The sequence below is a fragment of the Carcharodon carcharias genome, chromosome 15 (genome assembly GCF_017639515.1).
Source record: "Carcharodon carcharias isolate sCarCar2 chromosome 15, sCarCar2.pri, whole genome shotgun sequence".
Classification (NCBI taxonomy): domain Eukaryota; kingdom Metazoa; phylum Chordata; class Chondrichthyes; order Lamniformes; family Lamnidae; genus Carcharodon; species Carcharodon carcharias.
Genome location: NC_054481.1, coordinates 127429871 through 127452828, shown reverse-complemented (window position 1 = coordinate 127452828; position 22958 = coordinate 127429871). Strand labels below are relative to the sequence as shown.

The following is a 22958-nucleotide window of genomic DNA, read 5'->3' as shown; positions in this document are numbered from 1 at the left end:
TCCTGTGGCACAGTTTTAAAAGAGAGCGGGGGAGTTCTCCCCAATGTTCCAGCCAATATTTATCTCTCAATCAAAATCACAAAAAAAGATTACTGGTCATTGCCAAATTGCTGTTTGTGGGAGCTTGCCGTGTGCAAATTGGCTGCTGTGTTTCCTACATTGCCACAGTAACTATACTTCAACAAGTATTTCATTGGCTGTAAAGACATCCTGTGGCCATGAAAGGTGCTATATAAATGCAAGTCTTTCTGTTGCATAGAAGCATAGAAAGTTTACAGCACAGAAGGCCATTTGGCCCATCATGTCTGCACTGTATCTACATTCTCAAGCAGTGTAAAGGTAGAGAGGCGGAGGGGTTTAGGGAGGGAATTCCAGAGGTGAGGGCCTTGGCAGCTGAAGACCAGATAATGGTGGGGAAATTTTGGGAGTTGAGGATAGACAGGAGGCCAGAATTGGAGGAACATGGAGATCTGGGCTGTGGGACTGCAGGAGATTATAAGGATAGAGAGAAGGGAGGCAGGTAGGGATTTCACAGAATTGTTATTGCACAGAAGGAGGCCATTCAGCCCATTGAGTCTGCGTCAGCCCTCCGAGTGAACAATGTACCTCGTGCCGGCCCTGCCTTCTCCCTGTAACCCTACACACTCCTTTCAGGTAATAATCCAACTCCCTCTTGAAAGCCTCGATTGAACCTGCCTCCACCACACTCTCAGGCAGCACATTTCAAATCTTAACCACCCGCTGCGTGAAAAAGATTTTCCTCCTGTCGCCATTGCTTCTTTTGCCAATCACCTTAAATCAGGGCCCTCCAGTTCCCCCACCAGAACCACCCCGCACCACCACCAGTGGGGCCACTTTCTCCCTCCAGACCCCCCACCCTTCATGATTTTCAACGCCTCGATCCAATCTCCCCAGCTCCCCCAATCCATCTGAAAGTTCCTCATCCCTGGGACCATTCTTTGTAAACAAGGATGCTGAGGGACGAAGATGACGGTGGAGGGAGGGAGGGAGTCGCAGAATCCTACCTATTGAGAGAGAGCGAGAGAGCGAGAGAGAGAGAGTTAAAGCCTGGATGAGAGTTGTTGAGGGGATGGGATCAGAGAGGGAGCTTCACTCAGACCGAATGCAGCCTGGCAACATGGTGAGAGTGATCGCTCAGTCTCTGGCTCTCTTCCTCCTGATCTTCCTCCTGGTCGCTAATTTCTTGGTGGTCAAAAGCACCGAGGCTGTCACCGTCCTTTACAAGAAGATCTGCAGACAATGAAGGCGATCCTCAGGAGAGAGGATCGGGTCGCAATTTGCAACAAACTTTACGCAGAATTTGGCAGCATTTTCCTGGGTTTGTGTGTGTGTGTGTGTGTGTGGAGCCAGGTTGGTGGTGGTTTTTTTTATTTTTATTTTGCAGACATTTAAAACGATCTAGTTAACGCCTCCCTTTTAAAATGATATCAACGAAAAGGAGTAACGTCCTTAACCGGTAATTAAACTACGCGCAGCAATCAAATTTAAAAAAAAAATATTGCTTTGCAAGTTTATGAAAGAGCCGGTTTTAATTTGGGTTGTGTTTCTTTTTCCTCCCCCCCACCAGCTGCTTTTTGTACATTTTCCAATCCTCGGGAATTTGTCTTTATTTAATAATCCCGGGGAATCCAAACTTGAACGTTTGCTATTAGGAAGCCAAAGGCATTTTGTCAAAACAAAACCAAGAACGTTGAGACCAGATATTTACTTTCCAATTGTTTCTGTTGCTAGGAGACAGCAATTCCTTCAATCATGTTTCTTTGCCCCATTTCCAAACTTTTGCCCCTTCCTTTCACAGGTGAGGTAGTTTCATTTGGCCTTTTTTAAATTGGGTGTTGGTGTCAAGTCCCTGGTGAGCTGTGCTGCTCTGAATTAAAGATCAAATTGATGGTTTCTCTGCTGTGGAATTTCTAAGCACTGGGTGGTGGGGGGAGGTGGTGTGTGGATTAGATTGTGCCTCCCTAACGCTCTGACCAAGGACCTGCCCTATTCCTGCTCCTGGCTGTCCACTTGTCTTTTCCCCCTTCTTTTACCCATTTGGGAAGGCACAAAATGAATGGTGTGCGGAGAATTACTTATTTTCAAATCAAAGTTTTAGCCATTTTACCTGCCACACTGCACCTCCCCCCCCCCCCCCCCCCCCCCCGGACCCCCCCCGCACTCCCAGATTCCTTTCCTGAGCTGACTGACCTCAGCTGGGGTTTTTTTTAACAATTGGCTTGACTGCCCTTAGGACACGGGGATTGGTTGGGGTTCTCCCACCTGCGAGAGAGAGGTCATGCCTGTGGGTGTGAGGTGAGAGCAGGTTTAAGGCTCACCTGTGATGCCCTTACCTGCTTGGACAGGCTGTGGGCATCAGCTTCCAGGACTGACCTAAGAATGGCTCTTGGACAAGGTGCTGAGCTCTCAACCCGTGGAACTACTTGACAGTGTCCTTGAGAAGGGAGAGGGAGTTGGCGGCAGATGATTATAAAAGACAACTTATTAACTGCAATACAACCCAAGACAGATGCCAGATGGATAATTGAAATATTGGACAATTGGCATAAGGCGTTTTGACAATGTAATTTATTTAATTGACTGCACATCTCTTGTCACACCTAACATCCTCATGGATGGGTAGATGGCAGCCTAGTGATAATATCACTAGACTAGTCATCTAGAGGCCCAGGCTAACCATCTGGGTTCAAATCCCACCATGGCAATAGGTGGAATTTTAATTCAATTAATAATTCTGGAATATAAAAGCCAGTCTCATCGATTGTAATAACAACCCACCTGGTTTACGTTAGGGATGGAAATCTGACATCCTTACCTGGTCTACCTGTCACTCCACAGCAATTTGGTTGACGCTGAGATTGTTTGGCAAACCACTCAGTCCAAGGGCAGTTAGGGATGGGCAACAAATGCTGGCCTTGCCTGTGATGCCCACATCCCATGAAAGAATTTTTAAAAATAACTTAAATGTACTGACTACAGGCAGTGGTGGTGGGAATGTAGAACTTGCCTTAGGGCCCTAATTGGAGGGATTCAGACAGGAAGCTGCCAGAGAGGTGGCCAGGGATTTGAGAGACCACATCACATTCACCTAACCTGGAAGAGGAAAGGGAGCTTACTAGAGTGCCAATCGTTTGCAAGCATTGACAGAGCTATTGGTGAGCTATAGGAGGAAGGAGGAGCTAGCTGAGATTTTGAAAGTGAGGTTGGTCAATATTTAAGGGGAGGAAACCATTTCTGGTATCAGCTAGCCTGGGAACCAGGAGGGTAAGTCTAATGGCAAGTTTAAGGGGTTGTATGTGAACATAATGAGAAAAGGCCATTTTACCCATTGAGTCTGCTCTATGTATAATCTTACTGGTCTTCAACAATTTACCCATTTGATCTCCCAAGCCATGCATTTTATTGGGATGATAATTATTTGATTGAGTTTTGGTGTTGGCCATTGTGTTGTCTGTTTAGTAACTTTCTTGTGTTTCAGATATCAAGAGCTGATTGCCTAGAGGATGCTGCATTACTGTCTCACTCACCTCGCTTATCATTTCAGCAGGCAACTGCCCAAACGCAGTAGAGCAAAATTGTAAGCAGCGCTTTCTGAATTTGAGGGTTTTTTTGTTCTACTTGACCCTCCCCAACAGCATAAAACCCATCTCATTTCTACTTCTCTTCAGTTCTAAAGAAGAGTCACATTGGACTCAAAACATGAACTCGGTTTCTCTCTCCACAGATGCTGAGTTTTTCCAGCACTCTATTTCTTGCCAATTAACTCTGCCATTTTGTTCCTCTCCCCGCTTCTCCTGAAGTTATTGAAGTCTTGTTGGGATACAGTTTCCTGGGCATTAGACACCACGAGGATCTTATGAAAGAGGTCATTTGTCATGTGTCAACATTGACAACAAATGCTGGGGGGCTATTTTGAAAGTGTGAAAACTATGAGACCAATTCTTCTTTCACCCAGCTCCACACATGCACACTTGTGCTGGGCATACTTCCAGCAGCAGTTTGTGGATACCAGTTGAGATCAGGAACTGTGCCCAGCTACCTGGCCCTAACTCCAGGGAGGCTGAAGCCACTGAAACATGGATGCCACTGCTCAAGCTGCACTGACTAGGAGCTGAACCTGGGACTTCCCTGATCTTGCTGTTACCTCAGCTTAAGATTGATGATAATCTCTCTGAACGATGGAGGGAAAAGCAATGAAGTTAGGGTCTTTGGTGTACTTAATGTTGTGCTTTGTGATGTGTGCATTCTTCCCATATTTTCTCTTAGGCTAGGCATGAAAGACGGCTGCCATAGAAAAATACATTAACACGCATAGTATTTTGGGAGGGAGCATGCCGGGTATATAATAACCTCTTAACATTACTGTTAAGCTCACTGTAATCAATAACTCCAGAACTCTTTCGCTGGCAGTAGCCTATACACTGACAATCAGGTTCATTTGACCGAGTGTGGCATCAAGGAGTCCTAGCAAAACTGGAATCAATGGGAATCGGGGAAAACTCTCCACTGGTTGGAGTCATACCTAGCACAAAGGAAGATGGTTGCTGTTGTTTGATGTCAGTCATCTCAGCTCCAGGACATCACTGCAGGAGTTCCTCAGGGTAGTGTCCTTGGCCCAACCATCTTCAGCTGCTTCATCAATGACCTTCCTTCCATCATAAGGTCAGAAGTGGGGATGTTCACTGATGATTGTACAAGGTTCAGCACCATTCACAACTCCTCAGATACTGAAGCAGTCCATGTCCAAATGCAGCAAGACCTGGGCAATATCCAGGCTTCGACTAATGAGTGGCAAATAACATTCGCGCCACACAAGTGCCAGGCAATGACCATCTCCAGCAAGAGAGAATCCAACCATTGTCCCTTGATGTTCAATAGCATTAACATCGCTGAATCCCCCACTATCAACATCCTGGGGGTTACCATTGACCAGAAACTGAACTGGACTATCCATATAAATACTGTGGCTATGAGAGCAGGTTAAGAGCTAGGAATTGTGTGACGAGTAACTCACCTCCTGACTCCTCAAAACCCGTCCACCATCTACAAGGCACAAGTCAGGAGTGTGATGGAATACTCTCCACTTGCCTGGATGAGTGCAGCTCCCACAACACTGAAGAAGCTGGACACCGTCCAGGACAAAACAGCCTGCTTGATTGGCACCACTTCCACAAATATTCACTCCCTCCACCAGCGACGCACAGTAGCAGCAGTGTGTACCGTCTACAAGATGCACTGCAGGAATTCACCAAGGCTCCTTAGACAGCATCTTCCAAACCCACGACCACCACCATCTAGAAGGACAAGGGCAGCAGACGCATGGAAACACCACTAGCTGGAAGTTCCCCTCCAAGCCACTCACCACCCTGACTTGGAAATAAATCACCGTTCCTCCACTGTCGCTGGGTCAAAATCCTGGAACTCCCTTCCTAACAGCGCTGTGGGTGTACCCACACCTCATGGACTGTAGTGGTTCAAGAAGGCAGTTCACCACCACCTTCTCAAGGGCAATTAGCGATGGGCAATAAATGCTGGCCTAGCCAACGAAGCTCACATCCTGTGAATGAATAATAAAAAAAAATTAAGGATGATAACATTAGCGGAATAGGCAGAGGAACAGCAAAAATAAAAACCAAAAACAGAAAATGCTGTAAAAACTCAGCAGGTCTGACAGCATCTGTGGAGAGAGAAACAGTTAATGTTTCGAGACTGACTGACTTCTTCAGAGCTAAGAAAAATACCGATGTGCTGAAGTTACTAAAGCCTGCAAACCTCCTCCCCACCCAAATCTCAGTAAAACTTTGGTAACCTCGGTGACTGGGAAGACAGAGCCGTGAGGAAAAACTTATATATGAGCTTAACCAATCACAGGTTCCCCTGTCCCAATCCCTTGTTGCCGAGCAGCCCTTATAAAATCTGAACCGAGCTAACGGACAAGGAATTGTGTGCCTTATTTATATCAGAATGCTGCAACTTCGGGCCACAGAACTGTCTGTCAAAAATAGATTTGAAAAATGTCATGGCCCTACCCTGCCCCCCTCAAGCCCTTACACTGCCCATTTCCAGGGCTAAGTGGACAGTGGATCTCAGCATCAGATTTCCCTGCTGAAGTGGCCATTGCCTTGAGTTGGTTGTTCAAACATTTGCTACAATAACCCATCAAACGGATTGTAAACTGGGGAGTTAAGTTAAGAGCCCCAGTGATACATATTAATTGCTTCTCGGGTGAGCTCGCTGGCGAAATGATACAATGAGAAAATTGTCCACTGTGCCTGCCTGTTTTCCCATCCCCCTCCCTCCGTCCTTATGTTAGTCGACAGCCCTCTCCAAATTACACAGCAAATGTGCATCTTCCAACTGGTCATCCGGTATCCATGAATGCAAAACAAATGGCCATTGGCTCCCACAGAGAGAATATTTAAAAATATTTCTGTTACATATGCAAAGATAAATCTGTGCTGCATCGCCATGTCACTTTACTGCAACACTCCGATCTCAGCCAGGGCGTCATGGTTGATTTCAACGTTCTTCGAGTAAGGGGCAAAAAGCAGACAGTGTTTCTGTTTGTAATTACCACTCGATGGGAACTGCACCTATATGGCATCAGGTCAGAATAGAATTAGATCTGGTTGTGTTGCTGCCACCCACAGTCAGATAATAGTCACATTCTGTCTATAGTTGAAGAATGGCAACTTGAGTGTGGAACCAAAATAAAACACTCTCTCACTATCATTTGCATTGAGAAAAATAACTTACAGTGAAATGTCTGAGAAATTCTATTTCCAGGAGCTGGGTACTATAGAGGGATATTACACGAATGCCTCTTGGTAACATATTTTGATTCATGTTGATACTGCATTCCCTTTGTTAATTCCCACATCAACACAACATCCTTTTGTACTGACTCACACAGTTGCAGGCATTTATACTGAGGCTTAGTTAAGCACACAGTGCTGAGCACATCAAATTGCAGTATTTTAAAATACTTAAACTACATGTATTTAGAAAATTCCACTAAATCGGTACATGAAAGCCAGAGCACGTTTTAAAGAAGAGTCATGTGTGGAAGACAGTGTTTATAATTGTGTTCAAAGTTACAGTGCAGTTCATTTAAAATTCTCCTTTTGAAGGGATATTATCCTTTAATCCTGTTTTCCTCCTCTTTGGTCTCCCTGCACCAGACATTCTCTGGGAAGGTGGCAGAAAATGTGGCCCAGATGTCCGACCATTCCCGCCTTGAGTCAGCTTGGCAATCCAACCATTCCTTTCAGGGGAAGGTACCTGGTCCCTGATCAGCGGCTGCCTCCAGCGAGATCAGCAGCTCCGAGGGGTTGGATGACAGAATCTGTAATGTCACCGTTTTGTGGCGCTATACATTGCTACACAACGCTGTTAGAGAAAAAAAGAAAAAAATACTTGCATTTATATAGCACCTTTCAAAACCAGCAATGTCTCAAAGCACTTTACCACCAATTAAGTACTTTTTAAAGTGTGGTCCTTGATGTTTTGTAGGAAATGTGACAGCCAATTTGTGCACAGCAAACTCCCACAAACAGAAAAGTGATTATGAGCAGATAATCTATTTGTGTGGTGTTGACTTAGGGATAAGCATTGGCCAGAATACGAGGGATAACTTCCCTGATCTTCTTCAGCTTAGTACCCCAGGAACTTTTGCAGCCATCTGAGAGAGGCAGACAGGCCCTCAGTTTAATGTGTCACCTGAAAGGCAGCACCTCTGACAGTGCAGTTCACCCTCAGTACTGCACTGGAGTGTCAGCGTTGATTTTTGTGCTGAAGTCCTGGAGTGGGATTTGAACACAGAACCTTTTGACTCAAAGCCAGGTGCTATCAACTGAGCCAAAGCCAGCACACTTAGCTTCTTCTGGTAGTGTTTTGCCTTTGTTCCTCCTCTGCAACAAGTGGGCCATTATATAACCTCTTTCTCCCATGCCTGCATCGAAATTAAGACCTTATGCATGTCTCCTACACTAATTCTTAATGAATGCTTGGAGCGGTGGAGTCCCTAAACTCATGCCACTGGCCATTTTGTGCTCTTAAAGTTCCAGCTGAGCAGCACCTAATCGCTAGTTCCTCATCCAGTGCCCCCTAGTTTCTCAAAAGATAAATTCCAAGAACGGAGGCAGTTCATGACTTCCCACCAACTAAAAAACCAGGAGGAGAATTTGCATTTTATTGCCGCGCTGGCTCCTCAAGCAGATACCTTGGGACCGCAGATCTTCAAACCAGTCTTTCTTTCCTGTTCGTTGTGAGTAGGCATTAGTTCCTTCCAAGGCCGTTAATATATGTTCCAGAGATTGGAGAGAATTCGCCATGGAGAGATGGAAAAATGCCACTTTGCCTCTGCTAACTGTGGAATAGTCAAGGGGAGTTCATTGATCTACTTTAGAGTAGGAGTGTGCGAGCTTTTGTCTTCATGAAGCGCACCGTGAGACCTTGGGGGATATATCTTCAGTTACAGTTACGAGGAGAGTTTGGTGTGCTCTGCCTGGTGGTTGCGTGGTGCAACGTAGCTTAAAACACCCCTTTCCAAACAACCACCAGGCTCACATACTCCAAACCAGACAGAACAACAAATGACAACACGCCAGCACACGTTGGGTTTAGTTGGGGTTCAGGTGCTACACATCGTCGTCCTGCTGCAGAGCATTTTTCTACCCTGGTGAGGGATAGATTATAGAAATGGGTAAAAGATGTTTGTTAAGAAGGAGGCTTACTGACAGGGTAAGCTCAGTGCCGAGATTTTGCGATTCATTTGCGTTTTAATTCTCTAATAAAGTGGCAATTATCATTACTGTTAATAATTTGTATTTGCTTCCAGTGAAATCCTGATGGTGCTGCTTGTGACCATCTTCCTTTGCCCACAGATATTTGTGCTGTTAAGGTAAATCAAATATTTGAAACAAAAATTAACTCTACCTGATTCCAGAAAAATAGGTGATAGCGAGATGTCCAGGTTCGATCTGTGGTCTGGGCTGAGTTGGCCAGTCTCAACTGGGCAGCATCAGGAAGAGAAGCATTATAACTGGCTATGTCCCATTTAATTCACTAATGAAACTTAGAATGATACCAGACAGAAGGTGGCCACCCAGGAACGCAGGCGGAGTCGTGTTATAATAGGAATCATGCCTCCACAAGAGCAGTGATAAAGAGAACCATAGGTCTTCTGAGGATTCGCTTCCGATGCCTGGACCATTCGGGGGGGTACTACAATAACCCCCCCCCCCGAGCGGGTGTCTCTGATCGTGGTTGCATGCTGCGCTCTCCACAACCTGACACTGGCAAGGGGGGTCCCACTGGAGGAAGAGGATCTTGAGGCAGCTCCACAGGCCACAGGTGATGAACCCAGTAGTGAGTCAGAAGAGGAGCACGGTGAGGAGAACGCTAAGGGTGTGGAGGCAGAGATCTGTAACCTCCAGGGAGGCAGGGACACCGGCGATGCCTTGATCCAACACTCCTTCAGCTGGGCTGCCAAAGATCAGCTTCCACCTCATGCCAGGGCTGCTAACTCCATCCCGGATGTCTTGCATTTCATTTGACCCTAAACTCCACTCAGTGTCGGTGCAGTAAAGTTTCGAGCCACCCATGTCCAGCATTACATACTGGCTTACCCTGCACCACATTAAATAAAAATAGCTGAAGCATATTCAGGCCGTTATGACAGAAGAAAATTTAACTCATGTTGACAGTCGAAACAAATTAACAGAACCTTGGCTGGTTTTCAACCCCAGACCAGTAAACACAACAACACAACTAAAACGTTGCACAACAGAAGATCACCCAGCTCACTCTGCTGTCCTGTTGGCCTTGATGACCTTGGCAGTTGTCCTTTGGCCCTTGGAGCCTGTGCTGGCCCAGTTGGGAGGGAGCGGCCAGTGCCACAGTTGGCATCTCCCCAGTCAGTGCAGCCTCATCGGATGCCACGGTCACTGGCAGAGGGGCGGAGGAGCTGCTGCCCTCATCCAGAGCGCCCTGAGAGGAGCCCGTGGAGACAACAAGCAGCTCGTGTGCCAATGTGAGGTCACTCTAGACCTCCCTGCTCGCCACTGATGGACAGGCACTTAACTGGGTTACTGGGTGCCTCACCAATCCCCCACATGGACACTGACCACCTGTGGTCAGTGCCTGTGTGAGGGCCGCAGGTCCGAGCGCAATCCCAGGAACCCCTGGAGCTGCATCTCCATGAGGGTCGCCACTCAATGGAAGAGGCATTGCGCCCGGCCATGAGGGTCAACGCAGAGCTCATGCTCGGCATGGACTCCTCCATAATGGAGACCATGGCACGCATACCCTCATGGATCTCTGCCAGATCCTCCTGCACATCTCGCTGGACATCCAGCGTCTTCTGCCTAATGGATGACTCCAGAGGCTCATTATCAGCCTTTGACTGAGCATCACTCTGGTCTCCAGCAGCCCTCCGACTGCCGGTGCTCTGGGCCCCCTCTACCTCTGCCTGCACCTCAAGCGAGTGTGAAGTGCCCTCACCGCTGTGCTCCGACATTCTAGCCGAGGATCTAATGCTCATTGAGGTGCTGGTATCTGCGCGAGTGCCTGGTTCAGAGAGCAGGTGCATCTGAAGCCCAGTGGTCTTCTGGAGTCAGGGGTTGCTCTTCGGGTTCCTGTAAACGAGTGTGTGCAGGTGAATCAAAGTGAGAACAACAACATATCATTAGTTTAAGCCATCACACTGTCACTGTGCATGCCAGGTACCCTGGTGAGACAATGGAGATCTACATCAAGGTGACGTTGTCTTTCAATGATCAATGGGGAATCCAGTTTTGAGGTTCCCATCAATGAAGCGACTACACTAGAATGTTTGCACTATCTGAAACTCTCACCTCTGTGCACTACACACATACCTTCATCTGACACCCCAGCCTCTCCGTGGCTGGTTGACCGAGGTGGTGGCGCCTCTCCAGCTCCAAGGCCTCCTGCTCGAATCTGGATAGGATTAGGAGGTTTGGGGGGGCCTCCAACTGTCTGCGACATTTCAATGTTGTTGTGGGTCGCCTTCTCCTGAAAGGACAGAGGAGCATTGATGAGTCTCCTCTCTCTACCTGCAGCCCCATTACTGCCTGGCCAACCCCACCTGAGGAACATCTCACAGGGCACATCCGAGTCGTGGCCCTCGAGCTGCAAGGCACTCAGTCCAAGCAGCCAGGGCTCACCCCCTTGGCCAACTCTGGCGTCATTGACAATTGGCGTTCAGACTCTAACAACCCTGAGCTCCACAGGGGAGAGGGGGAATGCGGCCACCACACCAAACAAGGAGAGCTTGGGAGTGTGCCGGCCTCCTCCTTCCACCCCTGGGGAGAAGAGTGTCCCCCCCGGCAACCACTTCCTCCAGGAGGACCTCGGGGCACTCGTCCGAAAACCGGGGAAGTCCAAGTGCCCACCTGACCTGCCCTCCCTCCCGCCAGGCGTCTGCAGCCGCACTTGAATCCATAATTTATAATCTCCCGTTGACAACACCGAAGATGTCCTTGTTGCTGGAGGCCCTCCAGGGGCTGACTGTGCCCGTTCTCAACCGGCTGCCGGGTAGGCACAGGCCCCCTCCCCCGCCCACCATTGGGGAGCCCCCTGTCGGGGGGGCCGATCGCGGGCAGCAGCTTCTTTCCCGGCCGCTCCTGAGCCTGCCAATCGTGCCCAACCACCGAACTCAAAGCTCTGCCCCCCCAGGTGTGGCCTAACCCCGGCTTTGTATAGCTGCAGCTAAACTTTTACCCCCTTGTATTCTAGCCCTCACGATATAAAGGCCAGCTTTATTTTGTACGCCTGTGCATTTTAATTATCTATGCACATGGGTCGCTAAGTCTCTCTGAACCTCCACTGTTTCTAGCTTTTCCCCATTTTGGAAGTATTTCCACCAGTCCCTTTATGAGGTCCAAAGTGGATGAGCTCATCCTCGCCTACATTGAAATCCATTCAAGCGAACCTTAATTTTGTTTGAACTGAATACATTAGCGTTCTGCCGAAAGTCGATATTGAAACAAGATTTCGGGAATGATGTTGTGAGGTAACTGATGGTCGGTTTTCCTCCTGGTTTCCCGGAATCAGGAATGGGAATGTTTGGCTGGGCTACCCCCCCCCATTCCCGATCATCGGATTGTGAGCCCAGCTGGCAACAGAAGTTACAGCATTGATTCTGGGTGAAGACAGTGTGAGCTCGACTGAGGTGGCCCATTACAGGCCTTTAAGCTGCTGAGGGATTTGATAAGATGAGATCGTCAAAGTCTTTCCACTTGTGGGCAAGTCTAGAACTAGGAGTCATAAGTATGAGGTGGTCACTAATAACTTTATTGGGGGAATTCAGGAGTAATGTCTCCATCCCAGAGAGTTGTTAGAATGTGAAATTTGTCCCCATGAGGAGTGGTTGATAAGAAGAGCACAGATGTATTTAAGTGGGGGTGGGGAGGTGGGTGGGGACACAAAGTATATAAAAGAGAAGGGAATGTTGGTGGGGGTGGGGAGGGGTTCGTGAAGGAAGATGGGAGGAGGCTCAGGTGGAGCATAAATATTGGTAAACTTTTTTAAAAAAAAAATTCTTCACCCCTTCTCCCACCCCACAAAAAGTCTGCTTCTTAAACTGCTTTGTGGTTTATCTCTCAGACCGAAGTCATCCCGATACTGTGGCCAGCCCCTGCTCATCAATCTGACCAGTTTTATCATCTTCACTTTTGTTATAACAGGTAAGTGGAAGTTGGACGTCATTATCTTTCAATGCTGATTTTCCAGTTCATGACAATTAAGAAGCATTTCTCTCTTGGCGCCCGTAATCTGAGATAAAATTAGCATTTTGTGTTTTATCAATAGAGTACAGAGGGGTAATAGTACATTTTTCCAGGTCAGTGGGGTTACATTTAAAATTCTGTGTGCATTTTTGGATGTCCTGTCATAATGCAGATAACAAAGATGTGGGGCTTTATTGTGTAAAGTTACCAAGACAGTGCCAGGGACGGGAAACAGTAATAATATTTTCACTGGGGCAGTGGGAAGATTGGATATGGGGTTTTAAAATTTTTTTTTTTACTGACAAAGCCAGCATTTGTTGCCCATCCCTAATTGCCCTTGAACTGAGTGGGTTGCTCAACCATTTCAAAGTCAACCATATTGCTGTGGATCACATGTAGGCCAGACCAGGTAAAGGGCATTTGTGAAACAGATGGGTTTTTTTTTCCGCAATCAATAATAGTTTCATGGTCACCAATTCCAAATTTGAACCCATGTCCCCAGAGCATTAGTCTGGGCCGCTGGATTACTAGTCAAATGACGCTACCATAACACCACTGTCTCCCCTTTATAAATAGTGAACAGCGAAAGAGTTTTTCCTCTTGTTTTGGGGAATCAGCGCTAATTTAAAATTGTCATTGAGAGTGAGACGATGGATTAGGAGATGTTTCTTTCCAAAGAGTTCCTGGAAGTTGGAATGCTTTACCACAGGGCGTATGTGAAGTAGAAGTCCTGCATCCTTTAATGAAAAGTGGACAAATATTAAAAACAGACGGAGAGTGTGGGGCGGTGGAATTAGTTTTTGGATTGCTTTAGCAGAGCGGGGACAGAATTGATGATTACATGGTCTTTTTCTGTGCTGTAAAGTTACGAACATAAGCACATACAAACATACAAATTAGGAGCAAGAGTAGGCCATTCAGCCCCTCGAGTCTGCTCCGCCATTCAATAAGATCATGGCTGATCTGTTTGTGGCCTCAACTCCATTTTCAGCCTACCCCCGATAACCTTGTTAGTCAAGAATCTGTCTGCCTCTGTCTTAAAAATATTCATTGACCCTGCCTCACTGCTCTCCAGGGAAGAGAGTTCCAAAGATTCACGACGCTCTGAGAGAAAAACTTGCTTCTCATCTCCGTCTTAAATGGGAGACCCCTTGATTATTAAACTGTGCTGCCTGGTTCTAGTCTCTTTCACAAGGGGAAACATGCTTTCAGCATTCACTCTGTCAAGTCCCCTCAGGATCTTCTATGTTCCAATGAAATCACCTTTCATTCCTCTAAACTGCAATGGTTCCAGGAACAGCCCGTCCAACCTTTCCTCCTAAGATAACCCCGCCCCCATCCCAGGTATCAGTTGAATGAACCTTCTCTGAATTGCTTCTAATGTATTTAAATCCTCTCTTAAATAAGGAGACCTAGACACAGTACTCTAGATCTGGTGTCACCAATGCCCTGTACAACTCCAGCAAAACTTCCCTGCTTTTATATTCCATCCTTCTTGCAATAAACAACAACATTTAATTTGCCTTCCTAATCACTTGCTGTACCTGCGTACTAACCTTTCCTGATTCATGTACCAAGATCCCTCTGTAATTCAGAGTTCTGCAATCTCTCTCCTTTTAAATAATTTGCTGCTTTTCTATTCTTCCTGCCAAAGTGGACAAATTCACACTTTCTCATGTTATACTCCATCTGCCAGATTTTTGCCCACTCACTTAACCTATCTAAATCCCTCATCAGACTCCTTATGTCCTCTTCACAGCTTACTTTCCAACCTATCTTTGTATCATCAGCAAATTTAGCAACCATACCTTTGGTCCCTTCATCCAAGTCATTGATATAAATTGTAAATAGTTGAGGCCCCAGTACTGACCCCTGTGGCACTCTACTTATCACATCTTGTCAACCCAAAAAAGACCCATTTATCCCTACTCTCTACTTCCTGTTAGCTAACCAATCCTCTATCCATGCTAATATGTTACCCCTTACACCATGAGCTCTTATTTTGGATAGTAACCTTTGATGTGGCACCTTGTCAAATGCCTTCTGGAAATCTAGGTACAGCACATCCACAGGTTCACCTTTATCCATGATGCTTGTTACTTCCTCAAAGAACTCCAATGAATCAGCCAAATAGGAATTCCCTTTCACCAAACCATGTCGACTCTGCTGATTGCATTGGGATTTTCTAAGTGCCTCACGATAACCTCCTTAATAATAGCTTTGACCAGTTTCCCTAAGAGAGATGTTAAGCTCACTGGCCTGTAGTTTCTTTCTGTCTCCTTCCTTTCTTGAATAGAGGAAACACATTCACTATTTTCCAATCTGATGGGAATTTTGGAAATTTAAAACCAATACATTTATTATTTCAGCAGCCATGTCTTTTAAGACCCTTGGCCATCTGGACCTGGGGACTTGTCAGTGTTTAGTTCCAAAAATTTTCTCGGTGCCCTTTCCCTGGTGATTGTAATCGTTCCAAATTCCTCCCTCCCTTTCACCTCCTGATTCACAATTATTTTTGGGATGTTATTTGTATTCTCTACAGTGAAGACAGACACAAAATATCTGTTCCATTTTCTTAGTTTCCACTGTTAATTCCCCATTCTGACTCTCTAGAGGACCAACAATCAAGTTCACTTACGCATTTCTTTTTTAAACACCTGCAGAAACTCTTACTACCTGTTTTTATATTTCGAGCTAGCTTTCTCTCGCACTCTGATTTCTCCCCCCTAATTAACCTCTTAGTAATTCTTTGCTGTTCTTTACATTCTGTCCAATCTTCTGACCTGCCACTCATCTTTGTGGAATTATAAGCTTTTTTTTCAATTTGATACTATTTTTAACTTCTTTAGTTAGCCATGGATGATGTGTCTTTCCTGTAGATTCTTTCTTTCTCACTGGAATGTATCTTTTCTGAGTATTCAGAAATATCTTCTTAAATGCCTACCACTGAATCTCTAATGACTTATCCCTGAACATAATTTCCCGGTTCACTTTAGCCAGCTCTGACTTCATTTTTTAAAAATTCATTTCAGGGATGTGGGCTTCGCTGGCTGGGCCAGCATTTATTGCCCATCACTAATTGTCCGTGAAAAGGTGGTGGTGAGCTGCCTTCTTGAATCAGTCCATGTGGTGTGGGTACACCCCCAGTGCTGTTAGGAAGGGAGTTCCAGGATTTTGACCCAGCGACAGTGAAGGAACGGCTGATATATTTCCAAGTTAGTATGGTGAGTGGCTTGGAGGGGAACTTTCAGGTGATGGCGTTCCCATCTATCTGCAGCCCTTGTCCTTCTAGGTGGTAGTGGTCATGGGTTTGGAAGGTGCTGTCTGAGGAGCCTTGGTGAGTTCTTGCAGTGCATCTTGTAGATGGTACACACTGCTGCTACTGTGCGTCGGTGGTGGAGGGAGTGAATGTTTGTGGATGGGGTGCCAATCAAGTGGGCTGCTTTGTCCTGGATGGTGTCAAGCTTCTTGAGTGTTGTAGGAGCTGCACTCATCCAGGCAAATGGAGAGTATTCCATCAGACTCCTGACTTGTGCCTCGTACGTGGATTACAGGCTTTGGGGAGTCAGGAGGTGAGTTACTCTCCGCAGGATTCCCAGCCTCTGACCTGCTCTTGTAGACACAGTATTTAGATGGCTATTCCAGTTCAGTTTCTGGTCAATGGTAAGCCCCAGGATATTAATAGTGGGGATTCAGTGATGGTAATGTCATTGAATGTCAAGGGGAGATGGCTAGATTCTCTCTTGTTGGACATAGTCATTGGCTGGCACTTGTGTGGCGCAAATGTTGCTTGCCACTTGTCAGCCCAAGCCTGGATACTGTCCAGCTCTTGCTGCATTTGGACATGCACTGCTTCAGTACCTGAGGAGTCGCAAATGGTGCTGAACATTGTGCAATCATCAGTGAACATCCCCACTTCTGACCTTATGATAGAAGCAAGATCTTCATGCCCTCATAATTACCTTTATTTAAGTTTAAAACACTAGTCTTGGATCCACTCTGCTCTCCCTTAAACTGAATGTAAAACTCAATCATATTATGATCACTGCTACCTAGGGCCACCTTCACCATGAGGTCATTAATTAATCCTGTCTCATTGCACATTACCAGATCTCATATAGCCTGCTCTCTGGTTGGTGTTAAAATGTGCTGTTCCAAGAAACTGTTCCAAAAGTACCCTATGAGCTCATCATCCAGGCTACCTTTGCTAATCTGATTTGTCTAATTTACATGTAGATTAAAATCACCCATGATTATCACTGTACTTTTCTTGCAAGCTCCCATTATTTCTTCCTGTATACCCCATCCTACAGCATGTTACTGTTAAGGGGCCTATAAACCATTCCTAGAAGTGACTTCTTACCTTCACTATTTCTCATCTCTACCCAAACTGATTCTATATCTTGATCTCCAGAACTAAGGTTCCCTTGTTACACTTGAGGTTCTGCTTTTTAATTTAGCCTCTAGATCTCTCTCTCTCTCCCTCTTTCTCTATTGTACCAATGTCATTCTCAATTAACAGAGCCACTCCTCCACTTTTTCCTAGCTTCCTGTCCTGCCTAAATGCTATGTACCCTTGAATATTTAGGTCCCAGTCTTTGTCATCTTGCAGCCATGTCTCTGTAGTGGCTATCAGATCATACATATTTATTTCTATTTCTGCTGTCAATTCATCAGTTTCGTTATGTGTGCTACGTGCATTCAGATACAGAGCCTTTAGTCCCATCTTTTAACTTTTTTTGTAACCTCTAGTCTTATCTGCTGGTCCACTCTGTACGCTCTGTCCCTCCCTTCCTGCCACAATCTGATCATCATTCCTGTTACTCCTACTTTGTTCTTTTGCCTTGTCTTCTCTATTTAATTTATCACATCTTCCCAAACTTGATCTCTTGCTCCCAATATTTAGTTTAAAGCCCTCTCTACCACTCTAGTTATTTGACTTGCCAGTACACTGGGCCCAGCATAGTGTAAGTGAAGATTGTCCCAATGGTACAGCTCCCATTTTCACCAGTACTGGTGCCAGTACCCCATGAATTGAAACCCATTTCTCCAACACTTGTCTTTGAGCCTTGCGTTTAACTCTTGGCTCTGATTTACCCCACGCCAATTTGCTTGTGGTTCAGGTAATAATCCAGAGATTGTTACCTTTGAGGTTCTGCTTTTTAATTTAGCCTCTAGATACTCATACCCTACAGCAGAACCTCTTTCCTATTTCTACCTATGTCATTGGTACCGACGTGGACCACGATCACTGGATCCTCCCTCTCCCACTGCAAGTTCCAAGAATTCTGTGCTCTGATGCAACAATGCATGTGGGTCCTAACCTTAGAATCGCATACTGATGCTTTTCTAAGATTAGGACTGAGGTTTACTGTTGCATCAGAGCACAGGATTCTTTTGTCTGTATCAAACCCATGTTATACATGTCCTTGGGAGTGTTTGACACTGGCCTTCCCTAGCACCAACATCCCTGACTTGAATGATTGTAAATTCTGTGTGACTAAACAGAGAGATTAGTCAATTTTAGCATCAGCAGCAGCATTAGGGCAATGTCACATGACAATGGTAAAGCACATGGTTATGTTGTTAGAACCTTTTGTTAGTAAGTCGGCAAATTGGTCTGATTCTAGTGAAACTTCTTTAGGATTTACAGTCCTTCTGACCTTGATGGACCCAATCCCTAATGAGGTGAAAGTGGCTTTCCATGTGTATGGAGTTGGATCGTTTGCACAGGGAATCGCAATGACTGCCTTCACTGTTGCTGCATCTCAGTGTGTAAGATTTTATTTATCATGTACATCCTTTGTATGTTATGATTAGAATTTAATGTTCAATTAACTGTACAGACTAACATATGAAAAATGACAAGTTGTGCAAAGTGTGGTCAGTGCCCATGAAACTTTGTCCCATTGAGACTTAATAACATCAGGAAAATAAGAGCGAAAATTAGTAATAAATATGGTATGGAAATATATTATTACATGTTATGTAACACTGGGAAATCTAGAGAGTAAGACCCTGAATTTAAAGAAAGCAACAAATTTTGATTTGAGAAGTGTAGTTCCTTTGGTTTAAAGATTAACACTGATAAGAATTTTGTTTGTTTATCATTGATAGGCAAATACAACTCCTGAACTGTACTATCTGTCCCTTGTGTTATCTGTACTGAGTGTGCTTGCAACAGGTATGTACTTTGTCATTATTAAGAAATTCTAGATAAAGGGACATGACCCACGTTGCCAAGATTGCAAGAGTCGAATAAGAAACAAGGCCTGATAGTAATAATTACATAATTCCAAAACTGAGATCTAGTGGTTTACATACTGTAGGAGCAGAAGACGACAGAATGAAGGGGTTTCCATAGTTTTAATTACATCTTTTTATGGTAATCATGTGCCCTTTATTGACCTTAAGAATTTGTATTCCACAATATACCGTAAAGTATTTTTTTGGAAATGTCTCTTATTTCCTACTTACTTTTAATTATATTCATCTAATATTATGATATTTCCACACCCCAGCCATGTACACAGTGAACACTTAATTCAGAATTCATGACCTTGTCAAATTGTCAAAGTGCGAGTTAATTATATAATCAGATAGGCAAGAAATGGAAGTTTACTTTCACATCACATCACCCAATATATTGCGTGCATTTCCAGTCCACATTAACCTTCTTCTTGGGTCCTGATTTGAGTTATGCGTTTTATAATAAGGAAATCCGGTGTCAACATTTGGCTGTCACACTGTCACTGTAAACTTCCTGTTATCAAGGGATATGATTGTGCTTCCCAGTTCACATTGCTCATGTCGTTATGCTTGGCTGTTTTCAGAACTACACCATGACACTTTCCTGGGAATAATATCCAGGGTTCCAAATCAAGATAGAGACTGTAAAGGTCGCATATTTATAGTGGTCACTTGAACATTTTACTGGGAGTATGTTGGTTCCTCTGGAATTGTATTTGGGAAGAGAACAGAGGGAAGAAGAAACATCTATTTTGATCACTTGTCATGCTCGTGAGAAGGGGGCTGGGCCACCTTTTATTTGCTGGTCATGGGTATATTTCAGTGCCCTCTCCATTGTGCTTATTTGTGGAATGAGGTGCCATGGAATGAGTTTGACCCAATCAGACAGGAATTAGCCATCTTACTGACTGGAGCACAGCAAATATTTTCAGCTCTAAGATAAAAGCAAAATACTACGGATGCTGGAAATCTGAAACAAAAACAAAAATAGTTGGAAAAAGTCAGCAGGTCTGACAGCATCTGCGGAGAGGAACACAGTTAACGTTTCGGGTCCGTATGACTCTTCATCAGAACGAAGGAAAAATAGAAAAGAGTTGGAATATAAGCTGGTTGAAGGGGGTGGGACAGGTAGAGCTGGATAGAGGGCCAGTGATAGGTGGAGGCAAAGAAGAGATTGCCAAAGATGTCATAGACAAAAGGACAAAGAGTTGTTGATGGTCGTGATATTAGCTAAGAAATGTGCTAATGGTGATATTAAGGGTAGAAAGCAGGACATGCAAGTGACAGAAAGCCCTAGTGGGGGTGGGGTGGGGGGAAGGGATCGAAATAGGCTAAAAAGTGGAGAGAAAACAATGAATACATTTAAAAATAATAGAAATAGGTGGGAAAAATATATTAAAATATATATATATATATATATATAAAAATATATAAATTATTGGAGAAAGGGGGATTGGAAAAGGGATGGGGATGGAGGAGAGAGTTCATGATCTAAAGTTGTTGAACTCAATATTCAGTCCGGAAGGCTGTAAAGTGCCTAGTCGGAAGATGAGGTGCTGTTCCTCCAGTTTGCGTTGAGCTTCACTGGAACATTGCAGCAGGCCAAGGACGGACATGTGGGCATGAGAGCAGGGTGGAGTGTTGAAATGGTAAGCGACAGGGAGGTCTGGGTCATGCTTGCGGACAGACTGAAGGTGTTCTGCAAAGCGATCACCCAGACTACGTTTGGTCTCTCCAATGTAGAGGAAACCGCATTGGGAGCAGCGAATGCAGAAGACTAAATTGAGGGAAGTGCAAGTGAAATACTGCTTCACTTGAAAGGAGTGTTTGGGCCCTTGGACGGTGAGGAGGGGGGAAGTAAAGGGGCAGGTGTTGCACCTTCTGCAGTTGCATGGGAAGGTGCCGTGGGAGGGGGTTGAGGTGTAGGGGGTGATGGAGGAGTGGACCAGGGTGTCCCAGAGGGAACGATCCCTGCGGAATGCCGACAGGGGGGTGAAGGGAAGATGTGTTTGGTGGTGGCATCATGCTGGAGTTGGCGGAAATGGCGGATGATGATCCTTTGAATGCAGAGGCTGGTGGGGTGATAAGTGAGGACAAGGGGGACCCTATCATGGTTTTGGGAGGGAGAGGAAGGTGTGAGGGTGGATGCGCGGGAGATGGGCCAGACACGGTTGAGGGCCCTGTCAACGACCGTGGGTGGAAAACCTCAGTTAAGGAAGAAGGAGGACGTGTCAGAGGAACTGTTTTTGAATGTAGCATCATCGGAACAGATGCGACGGAGGCGAAGGAACTGAGAGAATGGGATGGAGTCCTTACAGGAAGCAGGGTGTGAGGAGCTGTAGTTGAGGTAGCTGTGGGAGTCGGTAGGCTTGTAACGAATATTGGTGGACAGTCTATCACCAGAAATTGAGACAGAGAGGTCAAGGAAGGGAAGGGAAGTGTCAGTGAAAATGATGGAGGGGTGGAAATTGGAAGCAAAATTAATAAACTTTTCCAGGTCCAGACGAGATCATGAAACAGCACCGAAGCAGTCATCAATGTACCGGAGAAAGAGTTGTGGGAGGGGGCCTGAGTAAATATTTTCAACTCCCCTCTAAGTCACAGATCATCCTGACTTGGAAACATATCGCCGCCGTTCCTTCACCATCGCTGGGTCAAAATCCTAGAACCCTCCCTACCAGCAGTGTGGGTGTACCTGCAGCGGTTCAAGAAGGCGGCTCATCACCACCTTCTCATGGGCAATTAGGGATGGGCAATAAATGCTGGCCTAGCCAGCGATGTCCACACCCCATAGCACAAAATAAGCCCAGAGTCTTGGGGGCAGACTGAGGTGTGATCGTTCGCAGTGGTTTCCAAGTCTGATTGTGCTGTAAATCCCACTGATGGACTGTTTTAATGTTTTTTTTTGGAAACAGGTTTCATTGGTTTCTTGATACCATTCTGGCTGGCTGACATTTTCTACAAAGGAATGGTTTTAAATCAGCGAGCACGGGCTGGAATCTGTCACAAGCCAGTTGCTAGCTGCTCGTATCTGTGGCATGTATAATGAAGGCACTCAAAAAAAGAACACCGGCATGAATAATGTATTTGGTTGCCATGCGACAGTAGCTTCTGGAACATTCCACCAGCGAGAGTTTGAGCCATTGCAGTGGAAGCAACCCAAGTCAAGTTATGTCAAAAGACTCAATGAGTGGATTAGTTAACAGTATTTGCTTTGTAGGTTTAATGCATTTGACTGCAATATAACTATCACATTTGGAGAAATCACTGCTTCTATGTCAGCTGTATTATAAAGTTTAGACCATTTCAAATCAATTTGAATTACAGCAGTCAGCTGCCAACTCTGCAGTATTTGCTTCCAGGAAAGGCAACAGCTCTTTAATTTATTGATATAGTTTAAACAGTGGAGCTGCTTAACTCATTGAGGGCTGAGGTTGCTTGAAAATACACAAGCAGAATTTTCATTTTCCTTGACCTATCCTTTAGGACATGTTCTCTTTTTCCAAGGACAGCACAAGAGAAAACAGCAACCTTCAGAGTTTCAACTCTGTCCAAGCTCCCAGAAACCAACAGGGCCAACATCCAGTTTAGCAAGAAAGATCTTGAATATATATCTAAGTGCCTTTCACACTTCCCAAAGTGCTTCAACCAATAAAGTACAAGAAATTACTCCTAGGATCTGTCTGAAAGTGGAACAATGTGGGGAAATACAGTTTAGCACCAGTCATTACAAATTATCCAAACCGTTGGTGGTCATGTCATCAGCCTAAACTCTGGAATACCCTCCCTCTTCACCTCTGTCTCCTCTAAGGCTTAAGATTCAACATAAAACCTGCATCTTTAATCTAGCGTTTGGTCACCTGGTATGTTTTACTGCATTAAAGACTACCTATATATTCATTGGTTCCAACATGAACAGGATTCCACAGTGAACAGAAC

At 45.2% G+C, this 22958-nt stretch overlaps 1 protein-coding gene across 3 annotated transcripts; it reads left to right on the top strand.

Moving 5' to 3' along the window:
- Positions 1-1081: 1081 nt before the first annotated feature.
- On the top strand, positions 1082-22867 carry LOC121288724. Of its 3 annotated transcripts, none has more exons than XM_041207498.1 (7): positions 1082-1339; positions 3500-3598; positions 8861-8923; positions 12649-12728; positions 18415-18545; positions 18888-18954; positions 21935-22867. In XM_041207498.1, the coding sequence occupies exons 2-7, from the start codon at positions 3525-3527 to the stop codon at positions 22063-22065; spliced, it is 546 nt and encodes a 181-aa protein (XP_041063432.1). In that variant the 5' UTR covers positions 1082-1339; positions 3500-3524; the 3' UTR covers positions 22066-22867. The 3 variants fall into 3 exon arrangements, with proteins under 3 accessions (XP_041063432.1, XP_041063433.1, XP_041063434.1); XM_041207499.1 differs by having other exon boundaries at positions 1082-1371; XM_041207500.1 differs by lacking the exon at positions 1082-1339 and adding an exon at positions 1415-1477.
- The last annotated feature ends 91 nt before the right edge of the window (positions 22868-22958 follow it).

Excerpts from the sequence above, each read along its gene's own strand:
- LOC121288724 (XM_041207498.1), top strand. The coding sequence starts at position 3,525 with ATGCTGCATTACTGTCTCACTCACCTCGCTTATCATTTCAGCAGGCAA. Across the intron at positions 8,924-12,648 it reads CAGATATTTGTGCTGTTAAG|ACCGAAGTCATCCCGATACT; the intron begins GTAAATCAAATA and ends TTTATCTCTCAG. Across the intron at positions 18,546-18,887 it reads CTGTTGCTGCATCTCAGTGT|GCAAATACAACTCCTGAACT; the intron begins GTAAGATTTTAT and ends TATCATTGATAG.